This window comes from Neovison vison, chromosome 2 (genome assembly GCF_020171115.1).
Source record: "Neovison vison isolate M4711 chromosome 2, ASM_NN_V1, whole genome shotgun sequence".
NCBI classification, from domain to species: Eukaryota; Metazoa; Chordata; class Mammalia; order Carnivora; family Mustelidae; genus Neogale; species Neogale vison.
The window spans coordinates 153,648,060-153,669,633 of NC_058092.1; the positions used below are offsets into that span (position 1 = coordinate 153,648,060).

At 43.5% G+C, this 21,574-nt stretch overlaps 1 protein-coding gene across 2 annotated transcripts in view; it reads left to right on the top strand.

Annotated features, from left to right (window-relative positions):
• The window catches only part of PCNX2 (pecanex 2), a 306,841-nt gene that overhangs the window by 173,967 nt on the left and 111,300 nt on the right, over window positions 1-21,574 (top strand). For both annotated transcript variants that reach the window (XM_044239352.1, XM_044239353.1), the window contains exons 20-21: window positions 4,235-4,376; window positions 8,439-8,616. In XM_044239352.1, the coding sequence (XP_044095287.1) occupies window positions 4,235-4,376; window positions 8,439-8,616 (320 nt within the window). The remainder of the gene's footprint in view (window positions 1-4,234; window positions 4,377-8,438; window positions 8,617-21,574) is intronic.

Consider the following 21,574-nt stretch of genomic DNA (forward strand, 5'->3'; position numbering starts at 1 on the left):
CAGAGAATTTTAAGTGCGAGCAGGAGTGGGGTGCCTGGGGAAGCCAAGGGCAGAGAGTTATTTTATTTTAAAGTTTTATTTATCTATTTGACAGACAGAGATCACAAGTAGGCAGAGAGGCAGGCAGAGAAAGAGAGAGTGGGAAGCAAGCTCCCTGCTGAGCAGAGAGCCCAATGCGGGACTCGATCCCAGGATCCTGAGATCATGACCTGAGCCAAAGGCAGAGGCTTAACCCACTGAGCCACCCAGGTGCCCCGAGAGTTATGTTATGTTATGTTATGTTATGTTATGTTATGTTATGTTATTTTTAGAGAGAGTGTGAGTGAGTGGGGGGTATAGGGAGACAGAGAGAATTTTTTAGAATTTATTTATTTGAAAGAGCGAGAGAACTCAGGCTGGGGAGGGGCAGAGGGAGGGAGAGAAAGAAGCAGACTTCCCAATGAGCAGGAAGCCCAACACAGGGCTAGATCCCAGGACCTACAGATTACAACCTGAACCTAAGGCAGAGGCCCACTGAACCACCCAGGCACCCTGGAGAATCTTAATCAGGCTCCACGCTCAGTGCCTGCACTTAAGCGTGACCGTGGGGCTTGATTTCACAACCTTGAGATCCTGACCTGAGCTGAAACCAAGAATCGACACTTAAGCAATGGAGCCGCCCCAGTGTCCCCCTCCGGACAGAGAGTTTTACAAAGAAGGAAGGACAGTGATGTTTTACGCCTAGACATGTCCAGTAAGATAGACCGAGAAGGATCAGATGTCTGTTATTTAGGAAGCCGCAGGTGGCTGCGTCCTGCGTCCTGCACTGTTCTGGGCAGGCGTCGCTGCAAATATCCAGGGAGTAGGAGTCAAGTCCCAGCAAGTAGGAGTCAAGGGTCTGGGGTTGTCAGACACTCACAGCCTCTTCAAGAAGCTGTGCACAAAAGGGCAGAGGGAGCAGGAAGAGGTAAGGAGCGGAGAGCAAGTTTTCAGTTTGGCAAAGATGGGACTCTTGGCACTCACCAGTAGGAAAGAGCTCCTCTGGGGAGTGTGACTCCTGAAGCAGATGTCAGGAGGAGTGAGACCAGAGCACCCACGGGGGCTCAGCTTCAGGAGAACGGAGAAGGCAGAGGTGAATGTAAATAAATCGGTAGTTGAAGGGTGGGAACACTACACAATTCTTGTCTAATAACCCCAGTTTTCTCTAGGAAGTAGGGGTTGACATCATTTGCCTAAAGGTTGACATCATTTGCCTAAAGGAAGTGGGGGACGGATAGTAAAGATTTGTGTCTCTCAATTTTCATATGCTTTCACAGAAGATGAAAACCCTTTTATCTATCTGTAAAAGATATACCTAGATTTCATCAATTATCAGTAAAAAACGTGATTCCTTATGAAATAACCCATTTCCAAATTTCACCAGAAAACACTACCCATTGGCCGTAAGAGTACCCAAATTTAAAACCCTACCCGACATCCTTGCTGTTTTTCAATTGCCAAAGTATAGTCGACAGACAGTGTTGTATAGTCTCGGGTGTGTAACTTAGACAATGCTATATATTACGCAGTGTTCACTACGGTCACCGCCTGTCACCATACCAAGTTATGACGGTGGAACTGACCGTGTTCCCTGTAGCGTACTTCTCATCTCCGTAACTTACCTATTTCACAGCTGGAAGTTTGTACCTCCTTATCCTTCTCCCCTACTTCGTCCGGGCCCTCTCCCACTCCCCTCTGGCAACTACCAGTTTTCCCCTGTACGTAAGTCTGTTTCTGGTTTTTCGTTTGTTCATTTGTTTTGGTATTTCACATACCAGTGAAACCATATGGTGTTTGTCTTTCTCTGACTTATTTCACTTAGCATCATGCCCTCAAGCTCCATCCATGTTGTCAAAAATAGCAAAGTTGTTCTTTTTTTTTTTTTAAAGATTTTATTTAAGTCGTTCTTTTTTTATGAGCAAGTAATATCCCACTGTGTATATATACTTTTTTAGTTGAGCTATAATTACCGTGTAGTGCTGTCGTGGTTGCAAGCGTACAATGCCATGATGCGACAATTGCGTACATTACTCAGTGCGCATCAAGATAACTGTACTCTTCATCCCCTTCACCTGTTTCGCCCATCCCCCACCCCCTTCCCCTCGGGTGACCATCAGTTCTCTGTATTTAAGAATCTTTTTTTTTTTTTTTCGGTCTCTTTTTTTATCTGTTTGTTTTGTTTCTTAAACTCTACATATGAGTGAAGTCATATGATATTTGTATTTCTCTGATTTATTCCACTTACATTACAGCCTCTACATCAATCCATGTTGTTGCAGATGGCAAGATTTCATTCTTATGGCCGAGTAATATTCTAATAACACATACACACACACCCCCTACGCACCACCTCCTCTTTATGCATTCATCTGTTGAGGGACCTTTGGTGGCTTCCATATCTTGGCTATTGTAAATAATGCCACAGTAAACACAGGGGTGCATGTATATTTTCAAACTAATGTTTTCATTTTCTTTGGGTAAATACCCAATCTTCCTCCCTGTTTTATTTACTGCTAAATTTTTTAAAATTTTTATCTTGATAATTTCTCGTTGCACCTCTCTTCTACTTACTAAATTAATCATTGGAATGTTTGTTCATATTATTTCCCTTGTCATGAAGTATTCCCACCCTATCCATCTCCCCCCATTCCTATCTCATTCAAATTGATTCCTTTCGAGTAAGATTTCTGAATGCCCCAACCTCTCCTCATAGTTTTAATCAAATGAAGATAGCTTTGGTGTTTTGAGTTGTCATGGTAATACCTTCTTGCATAGATATGTAAGCGTATAAGCCAGTTTCTGATTCTGTGTGGATGGTACATGTGTATTTGTGTTGCATCCTGAGACCCTTTACCTAAAGTCCCAGTGACAAATGTGGGAAGCAGGTCATTTGTCTCCTAAAACTGGTGAAGGCACTTGGAGGGGGACAGCGCATATCACTGCTGTGTCACCCTACACAGTGAGTGTGACCTGTTTGTCTTTCATGAGTTGATTCTTGTGCAATTCAAATAACGTAAAAACTACATGGCTTTCTTGTTTTTTACTGTAGATTATTGAGGGTGTAAATTTTGTATTATAAATGGCGGAGGAGTGTGAGTCCAGAACCTCAGGAAAGTCGGATTTGCCCTTTGGAGGTCTGGCCTCTGAGACCTGCTGTGGAGGGAACGGAGTCCCCGCGTATCCGGTTCACTTTCCTGGCTACCGGCTGGTGGATTGGGGTCCACGTCAGCCTCACGATGACCAGCAGAGAGACTCAGCGGGGAATGAGCTAGGCCACCCTCCGCCATGGGCCGAACCAGGCTAGCTGTCCTCACAGAAGCCAGAAGCAAAGGAGAGCTCCATCTGCCACAGGGTTGAAATGATTTCCTCTCCCCACGAGGCTGTGGCCTGAGGCAGCTGGTGCTCTGACCACCTGGACCAGCCTCTCCCCCTACTCACAGAAAAAAGTAGTCAGAGACGGGCAACGGCATTGCAAGTATGCCTTCCAGATTACCCTGTCCTGGGGGAGAGCAGATCTCTCCCCTGCCATGCACGGACGGGAAGAGGGGCGGCCACTTCCCCGGTAGCAGACTCTGAAGGTGGGCAGGGCCCGCAAAGCAAAGCTGGCTCAGGAGGAGCCTTTCACCACCATGCAGTGGTGGTGGGTAGAATCTGTGCAAACCCAGCTGGTCTGACCCAAAACCTTAGCCCTCGTGGGAATACACTTCATTCCCCACGGTGCTCCCTTTGTCGCCAGGGTCCACGAGAACGTCGCACATTCATCATGATGGGGCTTGGGGATCAGCTTTCTCTTCTTTGTATGTGTTGCTTAGGGATCTGACTGTAGATTTAAAGACTACAAAGAGGTAGAAGAAAGCCCAGTCTTGGAAGTATTCCCGGCTTAAGACGAGATGGGCCCCTGGATTGTTTTTCAGTTCAATTCACTTCCTCTGAGATGACAACATTTTTCCGTTGGTCCCAGGAATAATTATATATGGAAAAATCACTTGACCTGAAAAATGGGGATACTGGCCTGTATTGCTGTTTATTATTATTTACGATCTATGTAGAAACAAAGCTAAGAGTTGCTGCCTGGAAAGAAAATTGGTAGATCATGTCTAGTATCTGGAGTCTGAATCAGCAGCTTTTGAATTAAAGGGGGGGGATATTCTTATTATATGCACTTAAAAATAACTTGATCAGTGGCTGCTCTAAGTGGTTTTTGTGTTTCTTTCAGATGTCGCCCATTTAATGTGGTTTGAAAGACTCTATGTTTGGCTTCAGTGTTTTGAAAAATATATCTTGTACCCAGCAATAATTTTGAATGCCCTCACTATTGATGCGTTTTCAATCAGCAATTACCGGAGACTCGGTACCCAGTAAGTGGATAATGGTTTATTCTCATCATGCTTTCAATCATAATGAATTCCAAATCCAGTGAATTTCCCCTGAACAGGCTGCAGCAGAAGCCAATGTACATCGACTCATTTACTGGCCACATGCAAGGAAGCCACGGCGGTCTTTTACTCAAGCTCGCTAGAACTTGAGCGTTACTATAGAGGGACTGGGTTGAAAAGGAAGGTAGATCTGCTTGAAGTGATGTTGTGAGTAAATGACAGTCAGTCTGAAAATCCTCCTGCAAAAGCTTAGTCAAGGAGCTTTAATAAGATGACAGAGCACACTGTGATTCGGGGGCTCCTGGAGTTCTCCCGTCATGCCCAGAGCTTTTATGAGCAGCCCCGTGTCATTTCATTTAGCAAATACTCTATCATTTTGGGCTTGAGTGGGGGGGGATTAATCACTGTCATTGCTCTCTCTGCATTTATCAGAGGCCTCCCAATTAAAAAAAAAGGAGCTCAGAGGCACCATGCCGTCAAGATGCCCCCATGTTTTGCGAAGCATTAATGGTTCTCAGTTGAGTTATCTTTCATACATTAAAATTAACTTTGAATTTGCAAATGGAAATCCTACTCAATAATTGGTGGGTTTGTTGTTCCAACAAAAGGTTGAAGTTTCTGGTCAAATAAGTTCGAGTAGGAGAATGCAGAAGAGGTTCTTTCTTGGATTTGCTTATTAAGTCACGTTACTTAAACATTATGTGCCCAAGTCAGCTCTCACGCCTAATCCCAAGCATGTTAATTCAGAGCCCCTCCTCCTTTCAGAATGTGATGAGGACAAATTAATTAATATTTGCCAAAGATTGAGCAAAGCATTTGAATACTCTGTTGGACTTTGAGTAGATTCGTAGTCACACAGAGAAGACACTAAATGAAATGATCATATGACTTTGTCTTTATCAGACTTTGCCTTCCTTGCAGTTCAGACCTGTTGCCATTAGACCAGGCAAGTCATGCCCTTTGGTATTTAAAATCCTAGACTTCAGATCCAGGGCTGAAAATCAGTCTCACTGGATAAATAACACAGATGACAGGAATGTAGCCCTCTTGCACAATGTAGATGGGACCCAATCCAGGAGATGTCTCCCCACCCAGAACCATCAATTGCTTTTCCTAGCGACAGGTGTCTCCAGTATGCGCAATGTTGGCTGACCCCAGTGACCTCCCGAAACAAAGCCAAGCCTCAATTTCTAGAACAAGGGCTCACGATCAACACCAGAATGGCAAAGAACATAGCAGTGCTATCCCCGGGGTAATGAGCTGAAGGATTTAAAGTCATCACCTTCCAACATCAGGACTGGGACCCCATGCTAAGCCTGCGAGTTGAGACCCAGCTGTTCTGGCTGTTGGCAGAGGACAGATGCAAGGGTTGGGAATCAGGCAGAGTCAAATAAACAGTTTGGAGAGAGTCCAGTTTCGAGTAATAATACCCTTTATCCCCTTCAATCTTTTCCCGACCCTTAAATCAGAAAGTAGCATCTTAGCTATGTACCTCCAAATATTCTCAAATCCCACATGATAACAGTAGAATTACTCTCCTTAGAGCCTCAAACTGATGATTCCTTTGTATTCCTGAAGCATCCATCAGAAGACTTAGACAGTAATTTCAAGTGCCCCACTAGACCTCTGCTCCCAAGCAGGACAGCAGGACCTTCTTTGTCAGTTTCACTTTTTTCAGTACCTAGAAACCTGTTTCCAATATGGAAACCTCGCCCCCACCCTGGCTGCGTTGAGAACCGCTGTACCAAAAAATCAGGTAGCATGTCTTCAAAAACTGGACTGTTTCTTATTTAACTTTTAATACTAACTCCCTAGTAAGTGGTAGAAGGCTGGGTAGATGGAGCACTGAGTAAGTCGTGGTATCTTTTTAGGTCTGTATATTTCCCAGCCTGATCCAAATGGGGGCTTTGCAGCTGTCCCAGCCCATGTTCACTGGTTGCCACATAAGCCTTTATTAAACCTTCAGCAGAGCCTACAATCATCTATGAATGACTTTAACTGTAACCATTACTGTTGCAATGTTGCAAAGGCTGTAAACATCAGCCCTTAAGACCTTCCATACTCTTAACCAGTCCTCATTAATAAACATAAAATGAAGGCTTTTCATTTGAACCATGGTTACAGTTAGAGTTAGAGTTGACCCTCAGTCTAGATTTGGCTTGAACAACCCAGAAAAATCACCACTCCTCCCTAAAATACTAAATACCCCTTATCTTGAGATGGCTTATCATTGGGCTTTGGTTCTTTTTTTTTCCCCCCAAGATTTTATATATCTGAGAGAGAGAGAGAGAGAGAGAGAGAGAGAGAGAGAATATGCATAGGCTGGGGGGTAAGTGGCAGAGGGAGAGGGAGAAAGACTCCCCACTGAGCAGGGAGCTGGACACAAGGCTCGATCTCAGGACCCTGAGATCATGACTTGAGCCAAGGCAGACGCTTCACCAATTGAGCCACCCAGGCCCTCCTCCCACAGGGATTCTTGTACTCTGGGCTGTTGTGAAAAGCAGCTAGACCCAAAGTCATATTTTTATATTGTATTTTTGCCAGGGACATTCGTTGTCCACCGGAAAAGAAAGACGGGTTATGGAGCAGTGTTCAACCTCGCTGCGGGAACCCTGAAGGTTTTATGTCAAAGTTGTAGGAAAACATTCCTGTTCAGCCCAAATCTGTGTGTCATCAAGGGCTAGTTTTTCTCAGAGGAGCCATGAGCAAATCTCACCGGGCACGTCCCGGAGCAGAGTGAAGGCAATTGCAGCCCCGGCTCTGAAGGCACATGAGATACCACATGGAGGTGGGTGGAATTGTCAACATTCAGTCTTTTTGGCAACAAAAATGTCAATTTTGCACCTGTTAGGTGCAAAGGCTTTAAATGCGCTTTCTGAATACCCTCATCCCAGGAGAGGATGATAATGATGCTGATGAAGGTCCAGAGCTAGGATCCTTCCAGCTCAGGGAAACTGAGGCATAGCTGCAGGTTTCTGTATTTAGCCAGAGAAAAAAACCTTCTCTCTTTTAAGGGCAATCATTCTCCGGAACACATTCCCATTACTGTCTTTTGAGTTCCCAAGTAGGATTTTATAAGGGGGCAGGCAGGAATCTGCCTAAAAGGGCAAAGCCTCCCCTCAGAAAGGACACAGTTGGTCTGTCGGGCCCTTCTGAGCTGTTCTTGACCTTCCAAGCTCAAGGTAGGCAGAATGTTTACTGTTGACCTCGGCACCTACTGGAGCTGTGCGCATAACGCACACTCCCACCGGACTCCCGCGATGGGGATACCCAGGAGTCCAGGCCCCAAAGCAAAGCCCTGGTATCTCCTTTACCAGACTCCTTTGGTGAGTTCCTGCACGAAAAAGGTCAGTGCCACGTGGGGAAAAAGTCGATGAGATCATTTTCAGCAGGGAAAAAAAAAAAAAGGGAGCCCAGAGAGCTTATGTTCACTGGGGGTAATAAATATAAAAATATGGGCACCTGGGTGGCTCAGTGGGTTAAAACCTCTGCCTTTGGCTCAGGTCATGATCTCAGGGTCCTGGGATCGAGCCCTGCATTGGGCTCTCTGCTCAGTGGGGAGCCTGCTTCCTCCTCTCTCTCTTTGCCTGCCTCTCTGCTGACTTGTGATCTCTATCTCTCTCTCTCTTTCTGTCAAATAAATAAATTAATTAAACATTTAAAAAAATAAAAGCGTAACCTGGGTGTCCCACTAGGATGGGACAACGCACTCTGTTTCTGCTGGCATCCAAGGGAACCCCGTGCCCTTGTGGAGGACAGGGGACTGAGGAAATCATGGGGCAGAAATTTGCTGCTCCTCGTGCTGTGCTCCAGAGTCCCCCGGGACTGAGTTTCAATCCTCGCTCCGCCCCATGAGACCTCAGACAAGGGACCCAAACTCTGAGACTGTGTTTGCTCCTTTGACAAATGTGGATGACGACAGAGCCCCCCCCCGCCCAGCAGTCGCAGCTTGGCACAGTAAATGCTCACGAAACCATAGCTGGTGCAACTCACCTGAGAGTCCCCAGCAGTCCTTAACCGAGTCCTTTCTCGCCCTTCCGACAGCTGGGACGTCTTCCTGATGATCGTGGCCGGCATGAAGCTGCTGCGGACGTCTTTCTGCAACCCGGCCCCCCAGTTCGTTCACCTGGGCTTCACGGTCATCTTTTTCCATTTTGACTGCAAAGAGATTTCAGAGAGTTTTTTACTGGATTTCTTCATGGTGTCCATCTTATTTAGCAAGGCAAGTGAAATTCTCTGTTTCCTTCATTTTAAAATTTGAAGGGTGTGCTCGGCACAGGTTTTAAGAATTGTAAACGTCTTAAAAAAAATTACGGAGCGAAATTAAATTGAATTACATATGCGTGTCACGCTCCTGCTTCCATTTTAGGAACATTTCCCTATGGAATACGAATATGCTATTTGCCAAAAATCACTAATTAGGAGTTAGCCATTAGTGTTGCTAGAAATTTTGAATTTTTATGATCTTCGTCTCTGTTAACAATCTCATTATAAAACTTCTCTAGACCTCGAAATGCTCAGAATTAAAGGTTAACCACCAGACCGAGGTTTTTTTGTTTCAAATCAGCTAGCATTTGAGGTGACGCTTGTGACCCAGTGCCCGAAAGCCAGGTCCCTGGGAATATTTTCATTCTCTTGGCTGCTGTCAAGTCAACATTTCATCTGTGGCCATTGATACTCTGGCATATTTCCCTACTCCAGGGAAATATGCGGGGACGGGGTCTAATGTCCACCATAGTGGGGGGCGGGGCTCAAATCTCCTGGACACTTGCCCAGGTGTATTCTAAGCATCTCACAAAGCCAAGGTTTGCAAACAGACGTGGAAGAGGATTTGGAGCAGCCCTCGGGAAATGAGCCCTGACGCGCTCACTTCACATCTGGCTTCCTCGTGTGTTGTTTCCTGTGGCAACTGCAGGTTTCCGCCCTGAGCGTCACTCAACCAACCCCTCCCTGCTTTTAGTTAATACTTTGTAAATTTTAAGGTCTTTTTTCCTGCGCTTCATTTCTTTTTTTTTTTTAAGATTTTATTTATTTATTTGTCAGAGAGAGAGGGAGAGAGAGGGAGCACAGGCAGAGGCAGAGGGAGAAGCAGGCTCCCTGCCGAGCAAGGAGCCCGATGTGGGACTCGATCCCAGGACGCTGAGATCATGACCTGAGCTGAAGGCAGCTGCTTAACCAACTGAGCCACCCAGGCGTCCCTTTTTTTTTTTTTTTTTTTTTTTATCTCTTTTTGAATCCATTCTGTTCATTTTCCTCTTTATTATTTCTCCTTTCCTTCTATCTCTCTCTCTGTTTTAGGTCACAAAATCTCAGAACTCTCCCATTTCCTAACGATGTCCCATGAGTAATTACCGTCATGCTCCCAGGCACGCGCTGTTCTTCCTAGAACCCTGGCAGAGCACTGAGTTTTCAGCTGCCTGAGTCCCTCCTTGTGTCATTTGTCACTTGCTCCGTGTTGTTACTTCCACTGCACACATCGTATTCCAGAACCTTGCTTGGTCCTTTTCCCACGAACATTTTTTCTCTCTTTGTCTGAGTTCTGTTTGGTCTTGATAAATTTATCCCAGTTCTCTCATGGTTCAAATAACAGGCTTCATATTCTGTTTTCCTCCATTATGTATGAATTCCCTTTATCTCACATAATAATTGTGAAACGATATCCTGTGATTTTTAAAGCATTTATGAAGTTTTTCTAAATAATTTTACCACTCACAGGGTAAGAGTTTATTATCAGATGCCAAATGGGTCTGGATTTATTGAATTCTTGACAGGCATTATTTAATATTTTGATGTGGTGGTATTTTTGGCCCTTTCTGAACCTCGGTTTCTGATAACATTGAAAAATAAGGTTGGCACTCTCATCTGGGTGTTGCGAGGAGTAATTAATACAACTCTGAAAGAAGTCTTTAAGTAGAACGCGCTTTCCAAATCCCAGGCAGAGTTTGTAGAGCCGTTGTAAGCCGTGAGAGAGAAGTTAAACACTGTTTGGTGTGGGAAGGGGTGTGGCAGGTTTTCCACACTGAGCTCCATCTAAGCGTCGTCCTGTAAAGTGAGAGGCCCCCGTGATCAGAACCGTGGCAGAGAGGAGGGAGGGTCTCCGTGTAAGATTCGGAAGAGCGTGGTTTCCAAGGGATTGTACATTTGCTGCAGGAGGAGAGATTTTCGTTTCCCTGACCATGGTTGGCCTTTCTCTGCTGACATCTGCCGCTGTCCTGTGCGTGGTGGGAAGGGTGGGACCTGGGACCTGACAGGACACAGTCTGAAACTAAACCCGGACAAACTTAGTTGCCACTGGCATTTGACTTTCACCTGCTGTAATCTTTTTGAAGGACCCGTTCCAACACTAATAATTTCAGACACAGCTCTAGTAGCCGCATTCCTGTTCTCTCTAGTTGAGGGAGGATTAGCCCATATAATTTGAAGAGTTTGCTTTTAGGTCAGGGATAAGAACAAAAGCAAGAAACATCAGTGTATGATTTAGTGAGTTAGTCTTGACACATCCCTAACTCCCTCTGATGCCTGCTCAGTGTCGATCTTGAGAGAGCTGGGAACAGTGCATGTACTGGAATGAGAAACAATAAAAATATGCAGTTAAAGAGAAAGCATTTGAGATCTTCCTGGGGGAAAAAAAAAGGCAACAGAAATTAGTGACATAAGACGGTAGAGGCAATGAGAAGACACACAGTTAATATTTCCTGTAAATATTCTCCCTGCAAATCCCAGCTAATGTTTCCTGTCCTTTCTCATCATTTAAATATACCTTTTAAAAAGTTGTGTCTATTAATACGTTTCCTAGAAACCCCATATATTGTTCTTACTGGCCATAGGGCTCCCTAGGGCTATTCACTGCACGGTATGAAATTTCATTTGTCCCACAGGCTCATCAAAGCCCCACTGGTGATATGTCGTCCCATCATTTGGTGCAGATATCTCTACCCTTTTGTCCAGCCCTGCTCCCATTCTGCTAAACTGAGAGGCACTGTGAGCTGGACAGCGCCCCCCCCCCGGCCTCCCCGCAGGAGGGCTGCACAATTAATGAAGACACACAGAAAGGGCATCCAGCTCCTTCAGGAGCTGCCGGAATAGGGGACTCATTGTTATAACTCATTGTTATAAGTCGGCGGCCCCTAATCCTTCAGTCATGATGCGTTGAAAGAAAGGGGAGGTCAGGTTAGAGGGATGTGATCTCCAGAGTGAGATCACAGCACCAGGAAGCCACAGAATGAAGTAGGTGGCTTCCAGAGGGCCCGCTGCCCAGTGCTCTGCTTCGCTGAGCTCCCGAGTCCCTGGAGATCCGAAGCTGGATGTTGGCTCTTCTCCACAGCCAGACCTCGTGGAAAATGGGACCGAATGAGTTCCAGGGCCAGAGCCCAATGGGAAATAAATTAGCATGGACTAGGAGGGAGAGACATTTACTGTAGTGGTGTCCTGGGCTTCTCCTCACCTTCCCTGGAGATCCCATCCGGAGCTGCGTGAATTCGGGGCACACGTCCTTTGGGAAGTCAGGCCGTCCTTCCCCACTTCCTCATTTTCCCAGTCCTTTCCTTCTTTTCGTTCTGTGCCACCGGTCAGCCTTCTCTTTCAGGAATTAACTACTGTAATTAATCTATCACGTTTCCAGTGTGTCTTGGTCCAGGGTGGTGGGGCGGGGTGGGGGGGCAAAACTGCTTTCGTGCTCTCCCACTTGTCTTGAAAAAGTTCCTAGAAACCATCCTGCCTTGATGTTTTTAGGGATGCTTAGTTGTAGAAACAGGACTTGAAAAAAATCCTGCCAGAGGATAATTCTGCCATCCTTTCCAGAATGCATTAAGTATGAAATCCTACAAGCCACTGGTGCCACATGGGGGTTAGCTCTCAGACCACCTAGCAAATGATCAGTGCTGGGTGAAGCTGTTTTTCTACAAAGCTCTAGAAATAATCACAACCGAGCCAGGATGTGCAGCTAATGTCAGGATGACTGTGATTAGCATTCAGACGGTTTGAAATCGGAGTTTCGAAATGGCATTTTCCTTATTTGCTGTATGGAGGTAGGAAGTCCTGCATTAAAAACTGAACCTCTTGTTTGGGGATATACGCTTTTACAGAGGCATTTTTTCAAAATAGTTTATCCAACAAAATAATTGTTCATTTAATTCGCATCCCTTAAGTGCCAGACATTGTACTAGACCCAAAGATTACTAATGATTCGAATGATAGTCCGTCCTCACTTGGTGCTTTCCACGCACTTGACACGTCATTGACACGTTTAATCCTCATCGCAGCTCCGCTGTCTGAGGCTCTTCTGGGTACATATGAGGAAAGAGACGCTCAGAATTTAAGTTACTTGCTCGAAGATCTCACAGTTCAAAAATGGTAGCACAGGATTCTTCTCTGAGGCTGTCCTTTGTGACTGTGCCTCCTGCACTTGGGGACTCTAGAAACAAGGATAAGGAGATAATTACAATAAAATGTGATAGATAGGGCGCCTGTGTGACTCAGTGGGTTAAGTCTCTGCCTTTGGCTCAGGTCCTGATCTCAGGGTCCTGGGATTGAGCCCTGCATTGGGCTCCTTGCTCAGTGGGGAGTCTGCTTCTCCCTCTGTCCCTCCGCCTCCCTCCACTCCCCCACCCCTGCTCCTGCTCTCTGTTTTGATCTGTCTCACTCTCTTTCTTGAATAAATAAAAAAAAGTAATAACAAAGTGTGCTAAGGAAGGTGACCATGGCAGAGGACTTCAAGAGGGCACAGAAAAACGGTGCCCAGCCCCACCCTGGAGAATCCGAAACAATGATGCTTATTACCTGGAGCTTTGAAGAGGGAGGGAGTGGGTCAGGCAAGGAAACCAGGGAAAAGTGAGTTGTGCCAGGGGAACAGCATGTGCAGAGTCACTGAAGCAAGAGAGTTGGGCATGTTCTGGAACCACAAGACCCTTGGCAAGCGTGAACCCTTGGGGGAGAAAGTAGGGAGGGCTGAAGCGGCAGGTTAAGAAGTCAGATCGTAGAGTGCTGAGCAGGCTGTGCATCTGGGTTTGGACTTCATTCCTTCTTTGGCGGAAGGTTGTTATGTGAGGAGTAACGGGCTCAGACATGCGTTTTAGGAACATCTCTGTGGGAGCTGGAGTCTTGGGAGATGGGTAGGACAGGATCACGCTCGTGCAGGTTATGACAGCAGGAAATGCAGCTGCAGAAGTGAGACAGAGAAAGGGACAGTCCCAGCAGGAGTCTGGGAGGCGGAGCTGGTCAATTTAGTGACTGTTGGGACACAAGGAAGTGGACTGTGGGAGGAGGAGCCACACCTGGGAGCTCTCGGATGGCTCCTCTCTAATTAGTGCTGCCACTAACAAGGGGGGCAGAGACAATGGCGGGAGAAGAACATTGGCTCTTGATGTGCTGAATTGTGGAATGAGAAGCAATGAGGACACGAAGTAATGACCTTGGGAACAGGATTTGTTACCATTTAAATATTTTATTTGTGTAAGTAATGCATTAGGATATGCTCATTATAATAAAACTAGAAAAAGTGTGGGAAAGTCAAATAATATCTATCTTATACACAGTCTTCACTTCTTGCCCCCTCCTGTCCCTAATGATAACCATGGTAAACATTTCAGAATAATTCCTTCCATTCTGTTTTCCTGCAAATTCTCATACACACACACACATTTCAATAGGATCATTCTTTACACATTTTAAACTTTCCTTTGTTGCTTAAAAATATATTTTGGAGAACTTCCATGACAATACATCTAATGTGGCCTCCTCCTTTCGATGCCTGCGTATCATAATTTGATGAGCTATTCCCCTACTGATAAACATTTAGTTCGTTTACAGATTTTTTTTTCCCCCTGTGGTAGTTGGGACTTCTATGTTCATGAACTCCAGAAATCGACACGGTTTAATGAAAAAAGGGATTTTGATAGCTCACATAACTGATTGAATGATCCGAGGCTTTAATCATGGCACTGAAATTCTGTTTTTATTTCTCCTTGGCATCCACATGCTGGCTGTCCTTCTCTCCTCTATTAGCTTCATCCGTAGGCCGGCTCTGTCCACATGGTCTAATCATGGTCACTAGCAGTTCTAGATGTACAGTGTCCTCACACCCAGTAATCCCAGAAAGGAGAGAGGGCGTCTTTCCTAATAACCAGTCAATGTTCTCGGGGCGAGTCTCATTGACTCCCTTGGTGTCATGTGCTCATTCATGAACCAAGGACGATGGCCAGAGGTATGTGCGTCCTCTAGTTAATGAATCCTAGACTTTCTGTCCCTCCTTGAGTCCTAACCAGACTTGGTCCGAGAGTCAGGGAGGGAAGAAAGACTAGACAAGAAGTGCCTGGTGCCACTGCATCCAACCACACAATGATCAAAACTAACATCCTGGTGTTAGAAAACACAAGAGTGTCTCAGAAACATGGATTCCCGTGATGGGAATTGCTGGGTGGATAGTCTCAATAGAGAATCCTTGGAAAAGATTTACATCCCTTCCAGCAGGAAGGACCAGCGTGCATGTATGTATGCACGTACATATTTATTTATTTATTTTTAAAGATTTTACTTATTTGATGCAGAGAAAAAGCACAAGCTGGGGGAGCAGCAAGCAGAGGGAGAGGGAGACGCAGGCTCCTCGCTGAGAAGGGAACCCAATGCGGGGCTCTATCCCAGGACCCTGGGGTCATGACCTGAGCTGGAGGCAGATGTTTAACCAACTGAGCCACCCAGGTGCCCCGAGGAATGACCAGTATTTAAGAAAGAGGTAGGAGGAGGGACTTTTGAAACAAGATAAAATACAACAGAATGGTAAGCAAGTAGGAAATGGGACATGTCAAGTTTTATTGATCTTTTTCATAACTCTGAAATCTTCAGCAAGGTCATCTCACAGTTTCCTCTCTGCTAGACAAGACTGACTCCTGTAATAACATCAGCCCATAAGGCCTGGAGCGTTCTTTATGCCCTGCGATGTCCTGTCTTCAAGGAAATGAAGTTTGTTGTGATAAAACTTTTCAAATCCTCTGCAGCTTTCTGTAGGAAATCTATCTGGATCACCTACAAGATCCTGGATATCATTTAAAAGTATAGACGAGGAGAAAATGGTGAGAGAGAAAAAGAGAAGGGAATGAGTGGGAAGAAGTTTACAGTCCAGTAGAACCTTTAAATTGAAATAAAGTTGGCAGGTGGTTGGTTGGCTAATTGAAAATCTTAAGCAGCAAATTGTAATAAATGATACCTACATGGCTCTCTGGTAATTTTATAATAGCATAAATCTTACATGTGAACTCTTATTACCAGTGTTTTGAAGACTTTTCTTTAAGCGAGAATCTAAGAGTGAGAACTCTCTGGTCTTATTCCATGAGCCATGCCCAGTATGTGGTTTCTAGGGTGTTCCATTCCCATTTCTGATTTTTTAAAATTCTACTTAAAACGAGAAGGGAAAGTTACCTGTGAAACGGTCTGAGAACAGTTCACATTTTCTTTGTTCCCAATCTCTTCTCATTTCATACCTAAGTCTGCCACAGTATTTTTAGCGATGTCTTCCTCACGTCGTCAGCATTCAGCTTGGCTGTAATAGAAACCCCGGTCTTCCGTCTGTACTCACAGCGTTTGTACTCACACTGAATCAGCTTATACAATATTTAATTGAGAAATATCCATTATGCCAACAGGTAAAACTGATGTAGACAGCATAACACCTCCTGCTAAGCATTCAGCTCAATGGTGGGATTGATCAGGAGTGTAATAAAAAGGAATTAAAAATATCTTACTGGCCTAAAAACAAACATTACTGGCCTTCAGTGTTCTGTGGGTTGTGGGATTCATCAGTAAGTTTTACAGTGCAGATGTAAATATCAATCAGTCTGAAAGTTATTTAGGTGGATCTTATTTATTATTTATTTGAGAGAGAGTGAGCAAACACATGCACAAGGATGTTGGGGGGAGGGGCAGAGGAAGAGGGAGAGAGAGAATCTTAAGTAGTTCCATGCCCAGCACAGAGCCCAACGTGGGGCTTGATCTCATGACCCTGAGATCGCAACCCTGAGATCATGACCTGAGGCAAAACCAGGAGTTGGATACTTAACCTACATTGCCAACCAGGCACCCCAATTAGGTGGATATTTAAAAGAAAGTGTCCTTTGATAAGATAAGTCGGGGGGAGTTATATTTGTATGTTATCAGTGTTCTGGGAGGTGCTGTGCCCAGACTGAAGGAAGGGGGCATGCAGGATCTCATCACACGGCATGGAGGATTTAATTCAGCAACTATTATGTACCACCTGTTAGGTATGCTGCCCAAGGAACAGAGGTGCTTTGGCAGAAATGCCCTTGTAGAGACAGAATATCTACATACAGCAAGGAGTTAAGTTTCCTACTCAAGCACTCTAAAATTCTGATTGCTCAGAGATCAGCCTTTGGAAACACACCCAGCATCTTTCAGTGTTCTCTGCCTGCTGCTGCCGCCACTTTGGTGCAAGCGTCCCCACCCTCCACCATGTTACGGCTGTAGCCTTCCAACAGACATTCCTGCCTCTGTCCCCACTGCCTCGGCCTGTTCTCAGCAGAGGGCATCAGAGGAGTTTGTTTTATGTCAACTTATTTCAGAAATCTTAGATTCGTGGAGAAGATGTAAAGATAGTACAGAGTTCCCACACACCCCATGCTCTGTTTCCCCTATTACTCAAATTTTATGTTGGTATACTACATTTGTCCCAGGTAAGGTACCAAAGTTGATCTGTTACTATCAATGGAAGTCCATACTTCATCACATTTTCTTAGTTTTTCTATGTCCCTTGTCAGTTCCACCCAGAATATCTTACTGCATTTAGTTGCCTTATCTCCTTAGGCTCCTCTCGGCAGTGGAATTCTGCTGTTTTGTTTTTGAAGTTAGCAGTTTTGAGGCATATTGGGCAGGTATTTTGTAAGATATCTCTCTGGTACAGTCTGTGTGATGCTTTTCTGTTGATAAGACTGGAGTTACAGCTTTGGGGAAGGAGGATGACGGAGGTACGAGGCCATTCTCATCACATCGTTTCAAGGATTTATGCTAGGAGCATGCCTTATCCCTGGTGATGTTGACCTTCATCACCTGGCCGAGGTTTTTCCACTGTAAAGTTGCCCTTTTGTGAATCTTTCTAGATTGTATTCTTTGGAGGAAAAAGCACTATGTGTGGTCCACACTTGAAGAGTAGGAAGTTATGTGCTACTTCCTTGATGGGAACGGAAGTAATAATAAATTATTTGATTTATTTAGAAAATTATTTTATTTTTCTGCATAAGATTTGTCTATCTGTCATCTATCTACCTAGTTTTTATATCAGTGTGGATTCGTATATATTTATTTCTCATGTTGGTTAATAATACAATATTACTTTACTCATCTTGTTGCTCCTTTGGTTCTTTGAAGTTCTTTCAGTTGACTTTTGGGTCCCTTTGACATAGCCCCATTCGTGTGTGTGTGTGTGTGTGTGTGTGTTTTAACAGTTTCTTACCTACTGGCACTATAAGATGTTCTAGGTGTGTCTTGCATATTTCCTGCCCCAGTCCCAAAATCTTCCATTTCTCCAAGGGAGTCCTGCTTTCTTTTATTAGAGAATGGTATTTAGAAACCAAAATCTGGACTCGAGGTGTGTCCTTGATCCTTGAGTGTCATTGATTCCAGGCACTCTCAGCCAATAGAGCCAGGAAATATGTGTGTATATACTCATATATATACACACATCTAGAGATAGCCCTGTATGTAACCCCTTGTACCTACATTAAGCTAAACATGAGTGCATACTGGTATCTCCAGATCGAATCTATGACCAAAGGGATCATTCTGGCCAGTTCCTCTGGCTTACTGTTACTTCCCATTCCATCAGTGAGAAACCTGGCCTCTGTCATCTGTCATCCATTTACTTAACTGTTAACTTCTAGTGTGCCTGTGTATTAGTTTCAAAATGGTTAACCTGCGTCCCACGGGAAACAACCTTATCACCTTATCATAAGCACAGTGCTTATGGGCAGTGCTGTTCCTTTTTGCCTTTAGTCTTCCAGATTCCACTCATTTTCAGAGTCACTTGAATCAACACCTTCTACCTCCACCTCCCTTAGTGAGGTTGTTTCCTTTATTTGTAAAACAGCTACATTGCATTCCACTTGGGGGTCCCCCAGTCTCCTAGATGATTTTTTTTTTTTTAAGATTCTATCTATTTGACAGAGATCACAAGTAGGCAGAGAGGCAGGCAGAGAAAGGGGTGGAAGCAAGCTCCTTGCTGAGCAGAGAGCCCAATGCGGGGCTCGATCCCAGGACCTTGGGATCATGACCTGAGATGAAGGCAGAGGCTTTAACCCACTGAGCCACCCAGGTGCCCCTCCTAGATTATATTTTTAAAAATTTGCGTACGTTACATTTTCTCACATTATACATTTCTATGGAATTTAACAAATGTTTAGTGGCATGCATACATTATTAGAGTATCTTACAAAATAGTTCAATTGCCCTAAAAAATCCCCTGTGCTTCAATTATTCAATCCTTCCTCCCCTTCCCCAAACTCTGGCAACCAGTGTTGTATTTATTTACCCCTGCTTTCGTTTTGCCTGTTCCAGCATGTCATGTAATTGGAATCATACACCTTTTTGGATGGGTTTCTTCCACTTAGCAGTATACATTACTGATTTTATCTGTGTCTTTGCATGGCTCTGGCTTGACAGCTCATCCATTTTTATCACTGAATAATATTCCATTGTGTTTATCTATTCACTTATTGAAAGAAATCTTGGTCATTGCTCGTTTTTGCTGATTATGAATAAAGTTGCTATGAACGTTTGTCTTCAGGTCTTGTGTAGACAGAATTTTCTATTAGGTGGGATAAATACCTGATTGCTAAATGGTATAAAAGTAAGTTTAGCTTTGTATAACACCACCAAATTATCTTCCAAAGTGCTGTCTGTTTTTCTGCATTGTTGCTACAAGGTTCCTGTTATTCCTTCACCTCACCAAAATTTTTTGGATTTTAGCAATTTGGCAATTTAGCAATTAGGAATTTAGCAATTCTAGTAGATATTTACAGTGCTCTCTCATTTTAATTTTCATTTCCCTAAAGACATGCTGACTATATATCTTCTTTATTGAAGTGTCCAGATTTTTTTTGCCCATTTTTAAATTGGTTTATTTTCTATTGCTAAGAGTTCTTTGCATACTGTGGAACAAGTCCTTTATTATTTACATGCTTTCTGGGCTTATCTTTTAATTCTACGAATAGTGTGTTTTTCAGATCTGTAGTGTTCAGCTGGAATAGAGGGGTTATTTATTAAATTTTTCTGTCCTATTAGGCTGCCTGTTTTCTGGTCATTCAATTAGAGAAAGCAGACTTTGTTTTTATTTTTATTTTGGATTTTTTTGTCTATGCTTCTTGCCATTTCCAAGTTGCTGGCTTGCTGAAGTCTAACTCTGTGAAATACATGGTCAAAAGAAAATCCAGGAAACTCACTACCATTGTTTTCCCCAGATCCTGGGATCTTTAGCTTATCTCCCCTTTTCTCTCCAATGTCCAGAATCTTCTTAGGTTCATTTAATAAACCATTTCTAACATTTTCAGTTATATTTAACTGAAATATAATGGAAAGATGTGTTCTTCCTATCCTCTAAAGTAGAAGCCTACAATGTATATTTTAAGCTACTCTAAATCCATCATCAAAAAGCGCTATGCTGCTTCATTTTCTAACCCAGATACCTTTTATCAGAGTATTTTCAATTTCTCCCTCTATTCCTCTGACATGGAAGTTACTAATTTATTTATTCATATTTTAAAATCACCCAGTACATTATTCCTATTATTTCTTTAAACAAAAAGTCATATTTCATATCAATTGAAAATAAGAATAATAAATATTTTCTTTTACCTTCACTTATTCTTTTCTGATCTTCTTTCTTTATATAGATTTAAGTTTTTGACCCGTATCATTTTCCTTCAGCATGAAGAACTTTGAACATTTCTTGCAGGAAAGGTCACCTAGTAATGGATTTCCTCAGTTTTTTTCTATAAAATCTTAATTTATTTTCCCCCTTCAATTTTAGAAAACAATTTTGTAGGCTGTAGAGTTCCAGGTTGGCAGGATTTTTTTTCCATCAACACTCTAATAAAGAGTTCACTTCACTTTCTCCATGCTTGCATAATTTCTAATGAGAAATTGGCTTCAATTTCTTTGTTCTTCTATAGGCAAGGTGTTTTTTCCTTCGGAGTTTCAAGATTTTCCTCTTTTTTGGCTTTCTGAAGCCTGAATATGACATGCTTAGGGGTGAGTGTGTGTGTGTGTGTGTGTGTGTGTGTGTGTGTGTTCAGTCTTGCTTGGTACTCTCAGTTTCCTGGGTTTGTGTTTTTCCATGTCTGTCATTAATTTCAAAAGTTCTTGGCTGTTATTTAAATACAGATTCTGCTCTTTCTTCTTTCTCTGGTGTTACATTTATGCATATGTTACAACTTTCCTTACTGTCCTGTAGTTCTTGGATATTTTTGTTTCTTTTTTTTTTTCTGTTCCCATTTCAGTTAGAGATCTTTATATCGACATATCTTCAAACTCACTGATTTTTTTTGCTTGACCGTGTCCTGTCTCTTGATGAGCCCAGTAAAGGCGTTCCTTGTTACTGTTACAGTGTTTTTATTTCTAACATTTCCTTTTGACCCTTTCTTAAAGTTTCCATTTCTTTGCTTACATTACACATCTGTTCTTGCATGCTACCTGCTTTTCAAATGAAGGTACAGGCATATTAATCATAGTTATTTTTGATTCCCTGTGTGGTCATTCCAACATCTGTGTCCTATCTGAGTGTGGTTCTGGTGCTTGCTTTGCCTCTCCAGACTGTTTCTCTTTGCCTTTGGGCACACCCTTAATTTTTTTGTTGAAATCAGGACATGTTGTATGTATGTATATGTACAACATATACATACATATGTTGTATGTATGTATGTAATAGAAACTGAGGAGAATAGGTCTTCAGTGTGAGCATTTCTGTTAGTCTGATTAGAAGAGGGACTGTGTTTAATGTCTGCTCTAACTGTAGGTCCCAGAGGCTTCAAGTTTTTCTGATGTCCTTGTTTCTGTCTCCTCTTGATTTTTGGCTTCCCTAAAAACTCCTCCTCAGAGAGAGTTGTGTCTGTAACACTAGCTGTTTCCTAGTGTTACTATTACCGGATCTTTGTTGGTGCACTGGTAAGGCATGGGGTAGGAGC